The sequence below is a fragment of the Pholis gunnellus genome (genome assembly GCF_910591455.1).
Source record: "Pholis gunnellus genome assembly, chromosome: 18".
Lineage (NCBI taxonomy): Eukaryota > Metazoa > Chordata > Actinopteri > Perciformes > Pholidae > Pholis > Pholis gunnellus.
In genome coordinates, this window is record NC_136545.1 from 10,886,967 (window position 1) to 10,909,313 (window position 22,347).

At 39.7% G+C, this 22,347-nt stretch overlaps 3 protein-coding genes across 4 annotated transcripts; 1 reads left to right on the plus strand and 2 right to left on the minus strand.

Moving 5' to 3' along the window:
* Nucleotides 1-81: 81 nt before the first annotated feature.
* Nucleotides 82-1,158, minus strand: rln1 (relaxin 1; the record flags this gene model as incomplete). Its single annotated transcript, XM_079179245.1, has 2 exons — nt 82-437; nt 963-1,158. The coding sequence occupies 2 exons, from the start codon at nt 1,156-1,158 to the stop codon at nt 82-84; spliced, it is 552 nt and encodes a 183-aa protein (XP_079035371.1).
* Nucleotides 1,159-1,764: 606 nt separating this feature from the next.
* Nucleotides 1,765-10,364, minus strand: plgrkt (plasminogen receptor, C-terminal lysine transmembrane protein). 2 transcript variants are annotated; one of them, XM_079179729.1, is made up of 5 exons: nt 10,234-10,364; nt 9,867-9,968; nt 4,167-4,297; nt 3,782-3,891; nt 1,765-3,339 (listed from the first exon to the last, which is right to left on the minus strand). In XM_079179729.1, exons 2-5 carry the CDS (start codon nt 9,945-9,947, stop codon nt 3,212-3,214), a joined length of 450 nt encoding a protein of 149 aa, XP_079035855.1. In that variant the 5' UTR covers nt 9,948-9,968; nt 10,234-10,364; the 3' UTR covers nt 1,765-3,211. The 2 variants fall into 2 exon arrangements, with proteins under 2 accessions (XP_079035855.1, XP_079035854.1); XM_079179728.1 differs by having other exon boundaries at nt 9,867-9,965; nt 10,234-10,362.
* A 3,311-nt stretch (nt 10,365-13,675) lies between these two features.
* LOC306710744 (butyrophilin subfamily 2 member A1-like) lies at nt 13,676-21,829 on the plus strand. Its single transcript, XM_079179422.1, has 10 exons — nt 13,676-13,712; nt 14,653-14,713; nt 14,880-15,142; nt 15,320-15,416; nt 15,698-15,964; nt 17,366-17,476; nt 18,835-18,900; nt 19,733-19,783; nt 20,113-20,239; nt 20,937-21,829. The coding sequence occupies exons 1-10, from the start codon at nt 13,695-13,697 to the stop codon at nt 21,412-21,414; spliced, it is 1,539 nt and encodes a 512-aa protein (XP_079035548.1). The 5' UTR covers nt 13,676-13,694; the 3' UTR covers nt 21,415-21,829.
* The last annotated feature ends 518 nt before the right edge of the window (nt 21,830-22,347 follow it).

Consider the following 22,347-nt stretch of genomic DNA (forward strand, 5'->3'; position numbering starts at 1 on the left):
CTCTCTTACGTCTCTCCACAACTGTGCACACTGTCCCTCCTCCATCCCTCCTCCTTCTACCCCCCCCCACTCCTCCCTGCCTCAACACAAGCGTCCGATATCATTCTTGCTGCAGCCGTGGTTACAGCACTTTCCCGCCACACCCAGAGAAAAGTTCCTCTTCACCTTGCCGTGTATGGGCCCGTCAGCTGCTGCCCGGCTCCCGTCTCGCTCGCCTAAACCTGTGGACGACCGAGGGGCCAAGTCAGTCAGCGATGGCTGCTGCTGCTGCTGCCGGTCCCCTCTGGCCCCGTAGAGAGCCAGGAGGTCTGCCAGGGAGGACGCGTGGCCGACTCTGAGAGGAGAAAGATCGTCTGCTGTGGGCTCCGGAACAGACTGCCAGGTGTGCTGGTTGTCCTCCACTGTAACGTCACTGAGGGAACTCCACCTGAAGGGATCTGGAGAAAAGGATAGATACATAATAACATGAGTTGAATGCAAAGATTACAGTCGATCATTTTTCAAATGCACCTTTAGTTGTTGTAAAAATATATTCAATGATCAGAACATGTTTAGAAAAAGGTGCTTTTCAGAGGACACTGAAATAATAGTTATTACTCACTAAATGGTTTGTGCAATTACCAATGAACATGAGCTGACCATGGTGCTGAAATACGAGGCTCTGTCAATCAGCTGTCTAACTGAAATGCATGGGGGGGGGGGGGGCTGTTGCCTGATTACCTTTTGATGTGTAATAACTCACCATCTACAGTAACACGCTCGCAAGAAATAAAGAAATGAGAAATACATTTCACCGAGTTTAAAGACATGTTTCCACACATAGTCAGAAGTGGATTTTACAATAAGTCTTTTATGTTTTGAAACATGCCTCTATGCAAATCTTTGTGCTGGTATTTTTTTTTAGAAACTCACTTTAATACACAAATTAAGCAATTCGTGAAAAAGCAGCAATGTTGACTCACCTTTGTCCCCCTCCGTGGATCGTCTCCACCGGGAGCCGCCGCAGGTGAAAATGACCGCTCGGATGAACTCTCTGCCGCACAGTTTCACCCCGTAGTCCCTCGGTAGGATCAACCTGTCCATCAGGTCCGCCTTCACACAGTCGCAGATGCCACCGACACACACCACAGCCACGGCAAGAGTCAACCTCCAGAGCATTTTCACTTGAAACTAACAGAACGAGTTGGCCGGGGTTTGCGCTGCACAGGAGGGTCAAGCTGAGCTCCACCTCAGATCTGGACAGAGTTTCCAATCCTGTTAGTTTCCTTGTGGTTGTTTTTTTCTGTTGGAAGAGTTTTGTTGCAGCCGAATGCTCTGAAGTTGTAAAAGATGCTCCTGTTTGTCAGTGTTGTGTTGCAGAGCAGGCTCTGGTTTCCTCTTTTTGTTCTCTCTGTAAACCTAGTCACTGGTTCACTCATCAACCTATGCATCCAACCCCTCACCCTCCCTCCCTCCCTCCCTCCCTCCCTCACACGTCTTTTAGATGGATGACAATGACGTACATGCAGTTATTTCTTTATTGTAATAATATTCGGGGAATATTTCATTGTGAAGTGGAAGTGTGCACATTACTCATACACTAGTTTCAATTATGATTTTGAGACAAAAGATGTGAAGGCATGTATGACGTCTTGTGCACGTCACTGGGGAATAAATGAAGACTTTAAGTACTTCAGGCTTTTATATGATATCTATGTAAAAAAAACAAAAAAAAACAAGTTAGTGGCTTGTCACAAAATATGGTCGTAGAAGAGAAAGTATTGGCAATATTTATTTTTATTGGATTTCCAAATATAGCTTCCATGAGTTAACATTATGATAAATAAACAATGCATAAACATCAGCACCTTGTAATATTTTACATCCGCTGAATACAACTGGTAATAAAAAGGTGCAGCAATGCTTCAGCTTTGCGTTAAAGCTCCTAAGCACTCATATTGGACCTTGGCAAATTAACTCTTTCAGAAACAATGACCAAAAGATTTAGTGACACAGTTTGGAGCAAGAACAATCTTCCGCTGTCATGACAAATGTCCGCAGTGTTGAATATCTTCTAAATTAACATTTTGATCACTCTGTACCTCTGTGTTTGTGAGCTGAACTACAGCTAAAAAAAAACGTGAATATTGCATTCCTATACACAAAGAGATTGTCAAGTTGTTTTTTGTTTACTAAAAATACGCCCTGGGTAACCTCAGACCTTCGGAGAGTTTATGTTACTGTGGCTTTCTGCCCTCTAGTGGTCAACGTTGCTTAATGCAGCTTTAATTAACAACATGATTAACAAGCGAACACAATCTGTTGAGATGAACGCCGTGTCCCAATTCCATACTACATACCGAGGCTAAGCTGCTTTTTAGTATGTGGTGAGTTCAAACTGGAAAAGTTACAAAAATAACAGCTCAAATCTTGGAAATCATTAATATTAAAAAGCATTTACACACCAGGGGTGTATTCTTCTGCCAATTAACTCACATGCCAGTGTTTGGTTTTTTTGAACGGTTGTTTTTGCTACGAGTACTTTCACACAGAATGCAGATATTACTCGGTAAAAAAGTCTTACATTTCTTTTTACAAAAATAATTATTTTTTTTTTGCTTTCGATACAGCAAATAAAGGCATCAACCAATGACATTGAGCGGAACAGACAGACTGTATTCCATACCTACACTATAGTGAACAACAACACGGAGGCTCTGTCCAATATCACACATATTGTACCATTCCGTATTAGCATAACATGGTGAAGGAAGTTGATATCTTTGTATACTAACTGGTAATTACTTGTAGATTAGTATGTAGTACATACTGTATATAAGTAGTATATAGCCTGGATTTGGGACACGGCTCTCATTTTGTGTTAGTATACAATAATCTTGCGTGAATGAGATTAAAATAGTTTTATGTAATGATGTGAATATTCATGTTACAGATTTATTCAATGCTATACTACAGCACTGACACTATATTACAACTTAAGCATTTTGTTTGGCCGAAGTAAATGTGTTTGGCCACTGACGCACCTCAAAATAGTCACTTTCATATTCATTAAGATTGAGACGCATTTGACTCAAGGTCCATGATAAAGAATTAGTGCAAACCATAGACTCAATAATGTCAAAAAGACAGATGGCAGTTTTTCTTAAGCAAAAGCAGGAAGGGTGAATGCATCGACTGGACTTTTAGGATTTTGTCTCAAATAACCAACACGTCATTTCTCCAAGAAGGAGGCGAGGCTGCTTCGAGCGCGGCGGGCTTTCTCTATGCTCTCGAAAGTTGGAGTCCCATGAGGAAGGTCCAGACGGTCATGTTCAGACGCCATAACGCTCTCAGCCTCCCCTGAAGGTACAACGGGAAAAAACACACAGTGTGGGATATTGTGGCAAATGGGTTTCTGTGAAAACAACTACTGTTGTCCTCCACGCTGCAGCAGTTGTGTTATGTTCTCCTTTTAAATAAGCCAGTTCATTTATTATGCGTCCGCTAATTAACAGTAGTTATTAGGTTTCTGCCTTCCAAGTGAGCACTAATGGCAGAGAAAAATGAAGGATAGGAGATGAGGTTTAATATATATATATTAATTTATTTATTATAGCTGGTTTTACGTATGTACATTTTGTTGATACCCCCAAAAAGATTTGGACAAAAGAGGTATAGACATAGATAACCTTAAAGGCTTTTTTGTTTAATAAACGTTGTTTAATAAACGTCTGTTTTTCTGGCCAGCATAAAGCTTTGCCTGCGTGTGGTCGTGACGATAATAATAACGGCGGAGTCCTACCTCTTACGCGATAAATAAGCGTCCCGTAGGCGCTGTCCATCTGGTAGGCCAATATAAAGCTGAGAGGGACGACGGGAGCCAATAGGAATGGTTTCTTTCTTTTAAGGGCACTGAAGAAAAATGACAAAGAGAAAAAGATCAACTCAGTGTTTCCAACTGTAATTATGTGATGAAAGGAGAAATAAAAGCACTCAGAGAACGCATGCTTACATTTTGGCTACACAATATATAAAAATTCAGAAAATTTAATCCGAGATTTTCATTACAATACACACAGTAATACAGAAGGCCGTTATACTGACATTTTAAAATGTTTGTAATACCGAAATCCTGGGAATATAGGAGGATAAATTGTGGAAAATGAGCCGTCGTGTAGTAAACTCACCCTAAGGTGAGCCCGACTGTAGTCACTGCGTAGAAAGCCCCAAAGTAATTGAGAAATTCTCTGGACCAGGCGACCTGCATAGCCATCTGTCTCTCCCTCATCTGGTTCTGCATCAGGATCTGACGCTCCATCTACACACAGACACACACACACACAGACAGACAGGAGAAAGGACACAAAATAAGTTACTTCAAGATTTTGAGGCAACGCAGCGAGTAACTGATACAAATGGTCATCAAAAGGATGAAGTCTTCCGTTAATCCTGCTCTACCTGGTGAGCTGCCACGGCGCCACATTTAACGGATAGCATTGTAGTTGAAGTTATGTGTTTAGCTGAAAGAATAACCCTGGATATGAAAGCAGTGAGACAGGCAGGCCGTCAGACGGACAAAGACGGAGTCAAAGGAACACGAGACCGTCTCAGAAACACTGTGTCCGCGCTGATGAACCTCAGTCAGATTATTCTTTTGTCGTTTCCTGTTTGACGTTCACTCACACCTACATGTTTCCTGCATTACAATTACTATTGAGCTAACTGAAGGACATCGTTTCAAAAGCCTTCATCCCTTAAAAACAGGAAATGTTTCAAAGATGAGCTTTATTTCCACTTAAGGAACGTGACATTAGCTCACCGATGATGCAAAGGTTAAGAAGACCCTCTATGAGTTGATGACGCAAGTGGATGACTTAAATTACAACATGTCGGAAAAGCAACATTTTGATTACCATACTTGTCGGTAACAGAGGAGGATGAGCCATTTTCAAGCTCGGCTATAAGGTGCGGGCGTTGATGGAAAAGAGTTATATGACAAATATAATTCATATATCTACAATAAAAAAAAAAAAAAGAGGTTAAGAATGGTTGAACATATTCTCTGGAATGACAATCCTTTGCCCAGATAGCCCAGTTAGCATCATTTTATACTGCCGTGTTAATTCAAAGGCCGAATCTAATAACAGAAACTGTAATAGCACTAATCAAACACCTTTGTTGGAGAATACATGACAGAATTCCTTTTCCAGCTGTGACCGTGTGAAGTGGGTTGACTAATACTAGTCGGTAGTAAAAGAAAAGGCAAGGCTTCAAGTTAAGACTTAGAATTACAGCCTCGCCATGTTGCAGTTCATGCATGTCCTAAATGTCACAACTCCGCCAGGCGCTCGGCTGCCGCTCAGGAGGGTTCGGCTGCAATCACCGGGCCGAGAAGTCAGCGGCAGGTAAACACACTAGAAAGAGGCACTTCCATTAATGAAGTGCACACGACTTTTAAATCTTATTGAACACGTTTGTGAGGCATGGTGTGACACTGATTGTGGAGAGTTTAATCAGCATTTGTGAACAGCGAAGGCATTTTAGCCAAACACTCAGAAAGCACTAAACATGCAATATATCGAGGTATAATGATAGTGGTGTGTTTTTAATGGAACTGGTTGTAGAGCAGAACTGAGACAACTTTGGTTTTACCAAATGTCTACTGAGCGCAGATTGCTTTTACACTGTATTTCATAAAAAGGTGGCTAAAATTCAATGTCTTCCCTTGTAGTTACAATCAATTATTCATATAGTGAAGCAGCCATCATAAGCGGAAAACACAGGTGTGCACTGCTGTGTACTCCTGAGAAGTTGGGATGTACATCGGACTATTTTTGCTCGTCATGAAATTTGGAAAAACCTTTGGGGCCGATTACTGTCAGTGAGCTGACTACAAGTGCTGACTTCACCAGGAAGAAGGAGGCTCCAAACAGGGTGAGCGTGTCTCACTCAGAAACTCTGGGTGGAGTAACCTGTCAGTGTAATGGGAAACTACAATGATGCGTAATGAAGGGTTCCTCGCGACATGCTTGAAAAGACTTCACCTCTCGTAAAGTCACCATTTCTCTCATCTGGGCCACAAAACAGGAAGTAAACAAGAGCTACTGGATATCAGATTTTAATCTGGAAACTACCTACTTCTTGATAATCCTTTTCTCGCTTTAGTCTCCTGCTTGTAAGTTTATTTTAAAAGGAGGTGTGGAATATTCTAATGGAGATTAAAAAAAAAAGAAAAGGGAGTTGAAATGAGATGGAAACGGTCTTAGTGGAGATGTAACCAGAGTCAAATCTGCTTAATAAACACAAGCAAACACCTCATGATTCGTAGCTCGTCACATGATGCATTAACGTGCAATGACTGCAAAAATGACTTCCCTCGTCAGAAATGTGCTTGTGAATACAGTGCTGTTATTAGGGCTGCAACTAACAATTAACTCTCTCTAACAGCCCAGACGAATGCATGTGAAGCGAGACTACAGCCTCCACAGCATCGTCAGCACGGACGCCGACATTTGAACGGAGTTTCAAATGTGCGGGAATGCTGCCGGTCATTGGCAGCATTCCCAGCAACTCGTCTTTGATGAACACTCCAATCATAAACAAGCTCTCCACCATCCGGAAACTCAACGTCCTTTCTGTTGCACGACACCAACCAGCAGCCCGTCGTCCTCCATTGCTGCATCTGCTACTTCCCCACACTCACCAACAGGAACAAACCACGAACACACACACACACACACACACACACACACACACACACACACACACACACACACACACACACACACACACACACACACACACACACACACACACACACACACACACACACACACACACACACACACACACACACACACACACACACACACACACACACAGTAAATCCACTTCCAACCTCACAGATGTGAACGTCCCGGCCGCTCACATCCAGATCACACAACATCTGACAGTAATTATAGATCATCGAGGTTTTCAAAGACAATTCCTGCTTTCTTTCCACATGACTGGAAATTGAGTAAGATTTAAAAGTTTCCAATTGCTTTGGTAGCGATACTAAAATGATGTATAAACATGTTTCTCTATAAAACACCCATTCATTTATCATAAGAAGACAGATTTCTCAAATGTCATTTTGATTTAATTAAATCAGAACTATTAGGCAAAAGAAAAAGTAAACAAGATTACAAATCCGACCGTCAGCCTTCGGTTCATGACAGATTTAGTTGTTTGCTGAGACACATTTCGGTTGATATTTAATAAGTGTTATACCCGGCCATAACAATGACCCTAAACATTCTGTCCTTGTCAAAAAAAAAAAAAAAAAAACTTCAGGGACTTTGCTTTCTGTCTGAAATGCAGACGTGTCTAAACCCATGTATGATAAACAGTTACTCAACAAAAAGATGAAGCCACATAGTGTTGTACCTTTATATATATGTTTAACGCAGTGGAGGAGACAGTGACCGGAAAGAGCGCTGATGGAGAAAGTGAAAGAAAGAAATGAGCCACGATGAGTTCACTCTGAAAGGTGACGAGGTGAGAGCAGAGCTGAAACGTAAGCGGGAAGTTCACTGACATTTTCTAAAAGGCTACAGTTGAAGCATTCTCAGAGCAGGACAATACCTGCAATGTGATACACACGGTCATCACAGTCTAAATACTGGAAGAAGTAGATGTAACAGGAAAATAGAGAAAGAAAGAAACGCGCGCACACGCACGCACACACACACACACACACACACACACACACACACACACACACACACACACACACACACACACACACACACACACACACACACACACACACACACACACACACACACACACACACACACACAGGAACATTTGGGGAGATTAATATGCAGCAGTGGAATACAATATTCATAACTATGTTTTAGAGGCCACTGTGGTGAAGTGAAGGATACTCAAGTTGACGGCAACTACGCTCGTTACTGTACGTGCAGTTAAATATTTGAGCGTAATAAGACAATACTTCATCAATACATCTGTGAACATATAAACAAAAGTGAACCCTAATTCAATCAGCCACCACTGTTTACACAGAGCATGCACAATCGGCCAAAAGTGAGACAAAGCAGTCAGGAGGACAGAAGAATTCAGATCGTAGCACTTCTGATACAGCACCTTTACTCTGGCTCCAGGTATTATGATTATTATTAATTACCTACAAGGCACTTGATGACAGAAGCCTCAGTGTTGACTATCGTGGGCTTCCAGCTGTCCTCCAAACCAAATGTAAAACTCCAGGATGTATTTGCAGTGATGACTTCCATACAAAATGTGCAAAAATTGGTATTGTCACATAATTAGTGTTTGTATGATCTATAAAGTCAGGATTGCGGGCGGTCAAACACCAGTGAAACAAAACGGCCGTATACCTCCCACCTATTTCACACTCAAACCCACTCAAGATCCGTGACTGTGAATGTAAAAGCACAACCCTATCATTAGCAGCCAAGACACCTATTAAATATGAAATGATCGAAAACGTCACAGACGCCATCACACAGCTGCCATTTATCCTTCATTATATGCGTCACACAAACACACACACACACACACACACACACACACACACACACACACACACACACGGCCACTAAACGTTCAAGTGAGGTTTAGGATAGACACTGTGATTCAAACACAAAGCCCAAAGACTTTGACTGGTAGAAAGGAACAATTAGCTTCGAATGATGAGACTTGAAAACACTGGAAAGCAATCATCTTTGACATCTTAATGCACATCCTGCTTCACAGATATTCTGAAATTGCCAGGGTCAATCGTATTCATTCAGTTGGGTGATGGAAAGATGCAATTTCCTTATTACAGACAGTAACATAACATTTGACCATTAGCGACCCTGAAGAGAAAGTTTCTATGAATTAATCAAAAATCACAGAAACATTTGAAATGTCTTGTTAATTTGTATTCAAAAGTAAAGCCGAGTGTGAATTATAAATAGGAAACTATCTATAGTAAGTTAAGTCAATGACGCGATGCTTAAACATCATGTATTTAATATTTACCAGCGAGTCATCGTCACAACCCAAACGAGGGCTCTCTGAAACTCAATTTCCAAACCTTTGTCATCACTGAATAATAATAACAGTCATCCGCTACGCAACGAACCTTTTGGGCGCGAGTTGGATAATGTCATTGGTGTTATGACGGCCACGCATCCCACCTGCTGCTGCTCGGCAGCTCACAGGCACGAATAAATCACAACAGATTGGCCCCAAAAAGAAGAAGAAGAGGGAAAAAATAATAAACAATCCTTTGTTTGAAATTAAACAATGAGCGCAATAAAACATGTGGGCTCTAAATGAAAATGCTGAGATTCTAACTGAAGCGTGTATCCCTGGCTTTGACACTGTGTGATGCAAGGAGAGAAAGACAGATAGATAGATATTATTTAGGGTTTCATGTTTGCTGTTCAGTAACTATATCAAACATATAATATTTTTGGAATATGCACAATATATGTCCAGCATCAATGGAATTGTAATCTTAAAGCTAGGTTTTGACCCAATATAAAAGGTCATTATTGTGTCAGTTGATATCATGCTTTAGTTGTGTGTTGCAAATTCCCCTCTTCCTCAAAATCATAATTTATCAATTTTCCACACGGTGCACATGATGAGGCTTTTATGGGGCCTTGTGGGTCTGCAGCTGGGGGAGATATACAAATGAGGTACAATAAGCTACAGTAGATCAAACAGAACATGTGTCTCCATGTTCCTGTCACGTGGTTGCAGGTGCATCAAGTAAATCCACGTGTGGCAAACTGCATCTTCTGTGCATCTTCTTAACCATGTTGTTGTTTTTTTAATACCATGTGAATAGGTGCACCTTCACTCACCTGCAGCCGCGCATTGTGGAGCATGAATTCTTGCTGCTTTTTAAAGTTTGCATCCATGGACTTGGACAGTAGAAACCCCATGGCGCCGTCACCGTCCACCTACGGGGAACGACACAATTAACGTTCAGCGTTTACTGGCGCTGTCAGTGACTTTACCTGCTCGAGACTCGTAACTTCATGCTAACACCGTCTGACATTTGGTGCTAGCGATACGCAACGTTAGCAAACGACGTTTAATGTTACTTTCTGTGAGTTCCATTGGCTAACGATATGTGCTACATTATACACAACACAGCTGCCCACGCTGCACCCTCGGTTTTAACTTTGAAGGGTAGCTTAGTTAGCTGCAAATGAAAGCTTTACATACCAAGTATATTTTGAAAGCGGCAGGCTTTAAAGTAATGACACTCGTCACAAAAGCAGGTCTGACGAGGTTTTCAAGGGCATGCCCCAATGAAAACAGAGCGTGAACACAGCACAACAAACTTCCTGTAAGCCAAATGCCATCAGCGATATAAATAAATAAATACTGTACTTCCGGTAAAACTGTCAAAATAAAACACCAATATTCCCACCAATCCTAAACAAGAATGATAACACAAGTTTTACCCTGCAAAGCATGTTCTTAAGAAATGTAAGAGAGATTTAGATATACATTGTACCTTTTGCACAGCTCAAGCTGAAACTGTGCCTCATCTTTATTTTGGTACTCAAAAAGAAAAAGTTATAGGAAAATGTCTCAAAATTGATTAGCGATGTTTTGTAAGATTTTTCATTATTCTATGAACATGTTATATTTTGATTCTTTAACTGTGACAGGACATTTCAAGAAAGAGCGTATATCATGAATTTATTGATTATTTTTACCAAATTCTATATTCATGAGTGTAAGTTTACAAGCCAAAGACCCTTTTCTTGTGTTTTTTTACAAAGAGTTTGAAATGTATTTAAAAACCCTGAAATGCTGTACCAACAAAAAGGCCATAACAACAGTAGTGGCATGCATTGCCTGTGATACATGTTTGTAATTACACAATCAAGAGTTTGTGCCTTAGTGTCCCCCTTTTCTGTTTATATTATTTATTTACGTTTTTTCTATTTTTTATTCTCTGCGGTTGCACCCCTGGCATGTTAGTTTACATGTCTGTATGTTAGTTTACATGTCTGTATTTTGCCGTTTCTTACTGACAATTTGTGAAATTGTACATGTTTAATTGTTTAATTAAAAACAAACAAACAAGAATGATGATTTCCAAATGTCAAAACTAATATGATAGGGGCATTATAATGACTGTGTACCACCAAAATAAGTCATTGTAATCTCACTATAAAGCAAAGGAATATTATGTTGATTTTTCATCAGGGACAAATCCCATTCGAGATTCAAAGGAATTCATTCCAACCAATTTATTAGCAGCTTCTGCTCTCAGTAAGTGGAACATTTGGGTCTAGAAAGACGAGTCTACACACAGTGCTAAAGAAATATAGCATTTGTCTGTTGGCTTTACAGTCCATGGTCCCAGGGTAGCTGCAGTTGAATGAAAATGGCTCCCTCTGTTGGTGTTTGTGGGTCAAAGTCAATAATTAATAATTTTACACTCAGTGGCTTGTAATATATTTAGAATAAATATATAAATAATAATAATAAATACGTTTTTAACACACGGTCATCATTAAAATAATAAATTTTCCCCTACTTTAAAGTAACTTATGTTACTCTAAATGGAATAATGTTTAGTATGTATGTATAATAGGCTCTATAGTTTAGATAGATAGATATATAAGAATAGATGGATAGAAAAAAGTGTAAAATGTGTTATCTAAGATAAAGAAGACTTTTATTTAAATGTAATGACCAATAGAATCCAGCACCTAGCACACGATAAGTTAATGGATGAAAGGATGGACTTTGAACAACAGGGGCCCTTAGAAGGTGAGAGGATACTACAATAACTTTGTGTGAGAGCTAACATCCCATGCTGCTTCTTGTTTTGTTCTGCATGCCAGGTCAAGCCACGCTATCTTTTTTCATCAACGCATGACAAGTGTTGGAACTCCTGGCCAACTTTCATCTTCCTGGACAAATTGGTGTTCCACCTCTTTAGGTTCATAATCGACCTCAAAATAAATGAGTCCCGCTGTCAGTCGTGTCTTTTTACATTTCTAACACTTTGTTACCTAGGTTGTAAAGCCCCAGGGGTCTCCAAAATGGAGGAAACGGTGGCAAAAAAATACGCTTCGTGACAAAAACATTGAGAGGATCAGATATCTATCGTATTTCCTTGTACAAAATATAAAGCGTGTGCCAACATGTACATGTGGGAGCTAGTTGGTGAACTGATGGAAAGCCCACAAAATGTACAGTCATGTTGTACTCTAGATGGGACAGTGCAACCTCTGCCAGACATAGTGGGTGACGGTTTTAGAAGCATGCCGCCTCACATGGGAATTTCACCTAACTGGTATGTTAATGATGTATGTCAAAAAAAACATCCATTCAAATTTCCAGCTTTCCCAAATGACACATGTTGACTTGTCTGAACACGAATCACTTTGTTGTCGGAAGCATCTGCAAATCAACACGGGCTGAAAATTAGTAGCGTGATATCATCAGTGGTGGAAAGAAATTAAGTATATTTACTCAAGTTCTGTGTCCAATTTTGTGGAACTTGTATTTTACTTGTGTATCTCCATATTGTACCACTTTATACTTCTTCTACGTTACATTTCAGGGGCAAATTAGTACTTTATACCATACAGAACATATGTTGAGTTTATAAAACATGGTGCATCTGTACAGATTAAACTGACTAAACCCAGTCTATAAAGCAATTGCAACTTTCTCCACCTCAACCAAATACAACATAATGGTAATCCAGGAATATATGTAATAATGTAGGTGGCTTTCTACTGCATAATAAGTACTTTTTCTTTGTGATACTTTAAGTACATTTTTAAGATATTGCATTGTAATTTTAAGTCCGTTTTTAAATGCTGAACTTATAGTTGTAACATAGCATGTTGACATTACGTGGACAGGCAACAGCTTACTAAAGTATAGTATCTAAATACTACCACATGTTTTACCAAAGTTTTGGCAGTTGCAATAAATGCTCAGCCTCACACCACTGACAGCAACAACTCACACGAAACTGGCAACTTTTCAGCAGTGTGAAGGTGGAATTAACTCTAGTATTGCTTCGGTACTGTACTGTACACGAGACGTCATAGGGAACCGTGAGAGGAAACTGATGTCATAGAGACATATTAAAAAAATCACACAGAGACAGAAAGAGAGGGAAAAACACAGAACCGCTACCGCTTCCAGATACATCCTGTCTGACTGGCCATTTCTGCTTAATTTGATTTATAAACGTCGATAAAGTTGCTATATATATATATATATATATATTACGTTGAGGCGCAACAAAAACACACACCTCTGCCAATAACAGCTGAGAGTTTACCGTAAGCGTCAGAGCTGTTTTATGACCTTTTTTGTATGATAAGCCAGATAAGATGTCTGCTGCTCCTTTCCGTTACAGTAACTGCAGTGGTCTATTTCCGTGTATGTTAACACACTTTCCTTGATCTAGTTCTAACATTGGTTAATGTTACACTAGGCTACTTGTGGTTTTGCGAAATGCAATGGTGTTTACAGTGTGGTTTCATACCGCGTTATTTACAATATGGGGACCAGGTGATACCAAGCTCTTATTTTGTGGGCGTGTGTTTGGGTCGGCATTCCCCAAGTGGTGGAGGACTCTTAAAACTCACAGCACTAACCACGGCAGACCAGTCAGAGTCAAAGGAAGAAGGAAGCACAGGATGAAAAAAGAGCTGCAGGTAAGAATATATTATTGACTGATAAATAACTTTTCAACCTAAATTATAATTATAGTAATGATACCACTACTACTACTATTACTACTACTAATACTACTAATCATAATTATTATTATGTTCATTTTTCTTGTTATTAGCATTATGATCAATATTATTGTTGTTATCATTATTACTATTATTTTCATTTTCTATAATGACTTAATTATCAATCCAGTAATTATTTTTATAATTAGCATCTATCTGTTTGTTTTCATAAATATACATTTGTGTTGTGTTTGAATCTAGCTCTGTAGCCTGGAGGCCAATACATTTATATTAATTATAGTAAATATGTTCACCACATAACGTAAATTATGCAAAGTGAACCAAACAGCTGGCATAGTTTAATCATCATTGACAGCTCACCCAAATTCAGGCATAACTGTTCTTCAGAGCTACAGTTGTCATTTGACTTGACTTGACACTGAAACAGACTGAAACAGACTTGACACTGAAACAGGATTTGTTAACATTGCCAGATACATTTTCTTTACAAAGAGAAAAACAGCTATGTGTGTTTGTGTGTGTGTGTGTGATTGTGTGTGTGTGTGTGTGTGTGTGTGTGTGTGAGTGAGTGAGTGAGTGTTGACACAGCTCCAGAGTCAGCTAACAGCATCCTTGATTCTATTCTTTATCAAGAATAAACCAGTGAGGAAGTAATGCTATCAGCTGAGTCATGCTGATATTAGGATTACATGTATTTCTCACCAACATGTGATGTATGTGTTGCTGTGTCTGTTATGTTGTTTGTCAAACTCTAAAGTAAAGAAGTAAACTAGTTGAAACTAATTGTGGCTTTGGAATTCACATCTGGCCTTCTCCAGTAAAATGACTCATGTTTCTGAGTAACATGACCAAAAGATTTTAACATCTGTACATCTCTTTTGTTTCTTCCTTATAGGTCTCAATGGACTGGGCCCTAATTGTAGTTTTGCAAGTCATGTTTCAGCCATCTCTCTCAGGTGCGTAGTAAAAACCTCTTTCAGGTATGTAGTATAAAGTGTCCAGCAGTGGAGACATTAGTGAATAAATAAGGACACAAATTGCATCTAGTGAGTTTTATTTAATGTTGATTATTGGTATAAATTGACATTAATCCTGACATTCATTTGTTTTATTTTCCTGCAGTGCTGTTCACTGTTGTGGCAGAGCGAACCACGTACGAGTCAACGTTTGGAGGAGATGTTGTGATGGGCTGCAGGTTTCAGCCTAAATTCTCAAATCCTCGTGCTGACCTGAAGGTGACCTGGCACTGGACCAGCCCGGAGCCCCAAAAGTTCCGCGAAGTGTACCGTATGGATAACTCGGAGGAGCACTTGGCGTCCCAGGACTATCGGGGTAGAGTGAGGCTTCTCACTGAGGAGCTGCAGGAAGGCTGGGCCAAGTTACAGGTCAGTACTTGCAGTGATGTGTTCAGATTTACATAGAATTTGTAGGGCAGGCGATGGGTTATCTCCTTAATTTAACAGATTTTGGTGTAGTTAAACATCTAGTTTATGAGGGCATAACATGTAATATGGCCACAAGGACATCTAAGGACTCTACGTTCTTCTTCTGTCACCTAACAGATCTCGAGGCTCAGGATCAATGACTCTGGGACCTACCAGTGTTATGTGCAGACAGCAGAAGGAGCTGATTATAAATATATAACTTTGTCCGTTGTAGGTGAGTACCGAGTCTGTGAAAGCGCAACAGTTTTAGGTTTTCAGACAAAGACTTTGTTCTGGTAATGCTCTTACTCATTGGCCACAGCATGTGGTCATTTCTGGGCAGTCACACCATACAAAATGAAACTAAGACCATTATTACTCAATTTGGTAAAGAATGCTTTTGGCTGATTTGAACTTTCCTCAAGATCTTCCCCTTATCATGCAAGATCACTTGTAACATAATCATAAGATTTTATCATTGTGTTACTTTGTAGTAATTACATATTTCTCCTCTAGCACCTTATAACGTAGTGACTAAACACATTCAGAAGGCTGAAGAGGAGGATGAGATGCTGCTAACCTGCCAGTCTCGGGGGTACCCCGAGTCTTCTGTTACGTGGCAGGACGGCCACCTGCAAAGGCTCAATCCCGATACCACTGTTGTATCAACTGCAGACCAGCTCTTCACAGTCACCAGTCAGATACGCGTGAGATCATCAGACAAAAACAACTACACGTGTTTCTTTACAGAAGATGGCAACTCTGCAACATTTCACATTCCAGGTACATTTTTTAAGGCTTTTTTTTCCACGACAGGACTTAAAATATTTCCCCAGAGAGAATATTCAAGCACACAGGTTTTCTTTATGTGTTGACCATTTCATTCATTGCGACATCTCCAGGTACTGTACTTAAGTACGAATGTACTTTACTCAAATATTTTTTAAAGCTACTTTATACTTTTACTCGACTACATGACAGAGGGAAATATTGTACTTTTTATTCTACCACATCTATTTGATAACTTTTTTAGTTACTTTGCAGATTCAGACAATTAATACAAAATATAATCAACCAAAGAATTATTATAGATTATTATAGATATACTGGATACTACTCGGTAATCAGTTGAAATCAGCCCCACCTTTGGCAGCAGCAACATTAAAGTGTTGTTTACACAGAATGCACCATATCATCCAATAACATCATACACATTCTTCTGAAATGGGCCATTCTGCATAATTGTTCTCGTATTTTTTTACTTTTGGCACACTTGCTTGTACTTTTACTAAAGTAACATTTTGAATGCAGTACCTTTACTTGTAACACAGTATTGTTACGCTGTGGTACTGCTACTTTTACTTAGAGCTGAGTACCTCTTCCACCACTGACTGTGTTCCTCCCACTATTTTGACTTTGGTTTCCCCTCATGGCAGCCGCGTTAACAGGAAATATATAAGAATTTGCACACTTATCACTCTGCTGCTGTTTCCTGTTATGTTCACATCTTTTTTTTTGATAGGAATATATCTGCTGCCAACCCACAAATGTGATTACTATGCTATAACAAAGAGGAGCTATATGAGCCTTTCAGCTCTCGCTCACGGGTTTCCAGAGTAACAACACTGGTTTTCAGTGAAGCTGTAGGAGGTGTTTGGGTTTGAGCTTTGAGCTCCTACACACTGTCGCAGTGTGTAGGAGTTCTATTCCACGAGATGTTGTCATGTGTGGAAATGTGTGGCTTCTCTGAGTGTGCGTTTGTGTAGGCTGCTCATGTTTCTGCTTACACAGTATGCTTGCAAAGGATGATTTGCTCTTTTAGATAAAGTACTTTTGAACTTGACAAGCTAAAAATGTGAAAGTATCAGGTTATTTTAAGGCTAAATAAAGGAAAACAGCCTGTAAATTAAACAGCAAAAAGAAAAAAAGTAGCAGAGCTCATCAAAAAACAAGTACACAAGCATGAGTCAGTTAAAGTGCTGCATTTCTTTTAGTCCCTAACCAGTAAGAGGAAGTTTGCAATGACTTGGTACATGATATACTTGGTTATTTCCATATTGGTCAAACATATTAAAAGCACGGGTATAACTCACTAAATGCCAACACATGACCTGGCCCTGTCGTTGCTCAACGTGTTGCTGCAAATAAAAAAAAAACACCAATCCTTCTTCTCTCTTTTCACAGATGAAATTCCTGTTCCTCAAGTAAAAAATGATGCTCTCATCGTTGTGTTGAGCATAGGAGTGATTATGCTTGTAATCATCATTGCAGTGCTCATGTACAGACGACAAAAAGGTAACCAGTCACTCAATTCTTTATGTGTACAGCACGACAGATTCAGGGTGGCTCACACACAATACATAGAAGACAGGTGTAGATTGGAGACGAAATATCCAAATTATAATACTCTGAGGTCCAATAAAGATCAAATGGAAATTTGTGTTTGACGCTGGCATATGAGACAATGCACACCAGGCATGACAATGCATCACAATTCAGCTATGGTGAAATATTGAAGTGACAAAGTGACAAATGGCAACAATACAAGATTGTTCTTTGCTTTACACCCCAATTCGAAAAATAACTTTTAAACAGAACTTTATTGTCCAACCTGAACCTCAAACGACTTACAGTAGTGAAGAATCCATTCGTCAGCGTCCACAGTGTGTCCTTCCTGTGTCAAAGCCTTTGCAGCCTAGCTGTGTTTACTTTTAGTTTTTGTAAAATGGGCAGAGGAACATCTGTTTCATTTCAACTGAAAAGACAACGCAGGCTCCCATGCAGACGGCGGTACATGTTGAGTCAAGTTATTGTTGCCACTGAAAAGAGGAAGCATTTGAATATACATTTTAGATGTTAGATTTATCACCTTAATGTTTGCCATTTGACTGCGGGGCAATTGTTACCAGCATGTGACTCGCCGTGCATGTTTTCATGTCAGCATGACTACAAGCTTTTTGTACCACGTGTCACAACCACGTTTGGAAACACCCAGGTGATTATTTGTGTGACAGGGGAATTTGATTCTATTTATTAATGCGTGGGTAGTTTTTTTTGTTGTTTTTACACTCCCCCAAAACAAACACCTGCATCATTTCAATAGTCAACTTATTAGACATTTCTCCATATGTGAATGTGTGAACATGATAAGAAGTGTTACTTTAGCTACAGGTCCGGAACCATACAGATGGTATTATTAAGACGCTATCAGGTCACAATTTCAAAATAGGTCATGGACACCATTAAGTCTTAGTTACAAGTGTGGAGGTAAAACAATTAATGTAAGTACAAGAGCATATCAAATACATGATAAATTCAAGGTTTACAAGATAAAATACTGTATAAAATTGAGAAAAATGCAATAGCATGAATAAAAAGGTACGGATAAAACAAATTCAAATCCAAAACATTATAATACCATACAAACCAATATGTATCACCGCTCAAACATATAGAAAGCTAAGTTGATGCCTTTGAAATAAAGACTGTCTTGACTTATGTTCATATAATTTTACTAAGCTGCATGAATTAAACTATTTGTATACAGTGCCAAACAAACTTCCACCCGTCCATCTCTTCATACTTAAATAAAATACAGTACACACATGCAAGTACCAACACACTAACTGTTTTGTTCTTCTTTTTTTCTACAGGCTCCAGAGCTAATACCAGACAGCCTTTGGTCGATGGTCGAGGCAGGTCTGTTTCTGCTGTTGTCTGTGAGTCTAAACAGTGCTGAACAATTCACTTCACACACACACACACACACACACACACACACACACACACACACACACACACACACACACACACACACACACACACACACACACACACACACACACACAACCCTTCATGTAAATAATGTAACACACATTAAAGAATGTGTTAGAGGCTTGTAATCAGGCTGCAATGATACCTTAAATAATACAGCTCGACCTTCTTTTATGGATGAGAGGGGACACAAAATGAACTGCAAAGTAATGTAAAACTTATCGCCAGCGATACGTTTTTAGCAGGGCTTTTAACGTTTAAAAGCCTTCTAATGCCCCATAAATGCTGTGCTGCTTGTGACCAGTGTGGAAATCTCAACAAGCCAGCAAGCAAACATGAACTGTGTTTTCACAAGAAGAACTAAAACTCAATTCACCGCATGACGTCTTACAAGTTAAATGAACATGCACAGCAATAAAATAAGACCTATAGTTTTACACACAAAATGCTCAGTGAAGGTGGCTTGACTTTAATGTAGCTATTGAATAAATTACAATAAGTATTGATAGTGTGTGTTTGTTACATGGATTAGACACTTAGTCTCTTAAATACAGAGGAGCAAAAATTCCCTTTTCTGTGAAGTTGTACATTACAAAGTAAACTTTTCATTTTGCATTGGGATGTATGTGAGTGAATTCACAATACCACAATTGTTGTAGCCTCGTAGTCATTGTAGCCACGGTTGAATTACTGACTAATTATTAATACTGACTGATTACTTCTATCAATGTCTCCTCTGTGTTATTGTTCTGACAAAAGCTTGTTTCTTTCCATCAGGCCTAGAAAAAGGTAAAGACAATGAGGAAGAGACACCAGTGTTTAATGAAGGTAAGTGACTCTAACAACTATAGTTATTATTTTAAAGTCACAATATCATTATATTGAGTTTATAACCACATAACAAGCAGCAAAGTTCAGGGTCAAGTTAAGAAGACAAATTCTGTAAGACAACTTCTTCCAGTTGTCTGTGACAGTATTATCCTACTGAACTACATTCATGTAAACATTTACTGTAAACATATTTACTGTAAAGATATCAGCGTGTATAATAGCATGCAAAGAAAACACCTAAAGCATTTTTTCCACACTATTTCTTCCATTTCATGAAATGATGTGGATGTCATCACGATCAGGTCTGTTTGTCTGCTTGTCTCCAGTTTCTACGGCGGAAAATCTGGGGGTGTTTCTGAAAGCCCACTATTGGGACTTCTCCTTCAGCCCAGAGGTGAGACGTCACTGGGCTGCTTTTGTTGCGGAGGAGCTGCCTCACAGGCTGCGCAACAAGTGAGTCATAAACACAAATTTCCACTTAATAAGGTTGCAAGACTTCTATGATCTCATTTCCGGTAAAAGTCCAAAACCATTAAGTTTGAACTAGCCCCCTATTCTCTTTGATCTATGAGCTAGCTAGCTTGCTAACTAGCCCAGTCGAACCCGAGTCCCTTTAGAAAAGCAGTGGGCTGGTTGCTGCTGGAGGCCCCGCTGTAGTCTGAGATGATTTTGCATTGAATCTGACCCGGTGGCACCGATGACAAGCATTAAGAATAAAAATACTTATCGCTGATAGTCTCGTTTACCTCTGTTGGTCATATGGAGGCGTCAGTATCAACATATTTGTGCTGTTATATCTCGTCATATCATATCATTCCTCTTTCCTGGAGCAGTTTACACTCCAACAGAGAATATATTTACGATATATTTACGATACATATTTACGATATATCTTCCTCCATAATGGACTGACAAGATGGCTCGATATTGGTGAACAGTTTACTAAAGGTTAATGTGAAAATTTGAGCAAATCCACAGATAACAGCGATTATTTTGAAATGAATGGGTTTTGTAAAATGTCATCGTTGTAAATGTCACCGGGCCTGAAGAACTGAAACTTTACATGTGGACAAATCCAGTTAACTCAGCTGCTTTATTATTTGTTTGGGTCTGTGTAGCTTATAATCTCAATTCCGCTTGTTTTTTTCAGTGACGGCCAGCCTGTGAATCTTCAAGCTTTGCTCCCAGAAGCAGGAGAGACACTTTTCCTTGAGGGACCCCCAGGAAGCGGGAAGACAACCGTCGCCCACATCCTGGTCTCTTGTTGGACTGAGGGGTCCACACATGCCCTCTCTAACCTCCTCGATCTCAGCACCCTTCCGCTTCTCTTCTATGTCGACGGCAGCAAAGTGAAGGGCGACCTGTTTCAGGAAATAACAATTCAACTTTCTCTCACGGAAAAGATATCCACGGAGGATGAGCTGAGGACGGTGTTAACCAGGTCCGGTGAGGCTCTGCTGCTGTTGGATGGGTGTAGAGAAGGGAACCAATTTTTCGATGAGTCCTTGAGGAAGTTTCTAAGGGACAAAGGAGGATGCAGGGTGTTGGTCACGGCCTGCCCGGGACTCTGCCCCACACTCAAGGACACAGTCGAGACAGAGAGGGTGCTGCAGCTCCAAACAGTATGATATATGGTCACAAATGGTTGTGACTAACAAAGACATTAAGCACTTTTTACATGTGAAACAAACATGTGTGGTTAGATTTTGTATAAACCCAGATATGCTGCAAAATGTGTTGATTTCATGATGTGCTGTAAATACTACTATTGCATTCTTTACAGGGCAGCCCTGCAAGTCATTTTGATTAAAAATATTCCATTTACCAATTCTTTTCAAGTTTTGTTTTTTAAGAGAGTACGTCATTTACCCCTACAGTAAGGATGGAGAAACTCTACGGCGCAATCGGTAATCCACCTTAGTTTTGTTTGTGCTTTTCATGAAACTTCTGAAAGTGGTTTCAGCAACACCATCAAACTCTCTGTTTCCGATCTGATGGTTCAAACACTTCACTAATGATTGCAGTCGTTTCTGTTTTGTTCTGTGTCAGTCCACGAGAAAAAGAAAGGTCATTAGGGTCATTTGCTAGCTTGCAAGCAAAGCAGGAACTTTTTGTATGCGCTACTAGTGAAAAGGGAAGTGACTTCCTGGCAAGACAGCTTGCTGATTCCAGTAATATTCGATTACAAAAGCTTTTTCTTTCATTTTCTCTGTGTCCATTCTCCAGTAATTGGAGCATCTTACCTTATGTCACAAATGTAATGAGTAAATCCTGATTTGATACCCACATGTTTTGCTGTGGTATTATGTTTGACTCATTTTTCACCCACGCTTATTCTACTGCACTGGTTCTCTCCAACAACTGCAACGTCAACTTTCAGATATCAGTTTAGTGAGGAACCTTTACCGAATGCCTGACTGTGTGTTTTTTGACTGCAGTCAGCAATGATCAGCGTGTTGTTCTTTCCATTGTCTCACTCATCAAAACATGTCTGTATGATGTTTAATTTACCTGATGAATTGAGGGGGTTAAGGAGGCAGAATGGACAGGTATTACGGTCC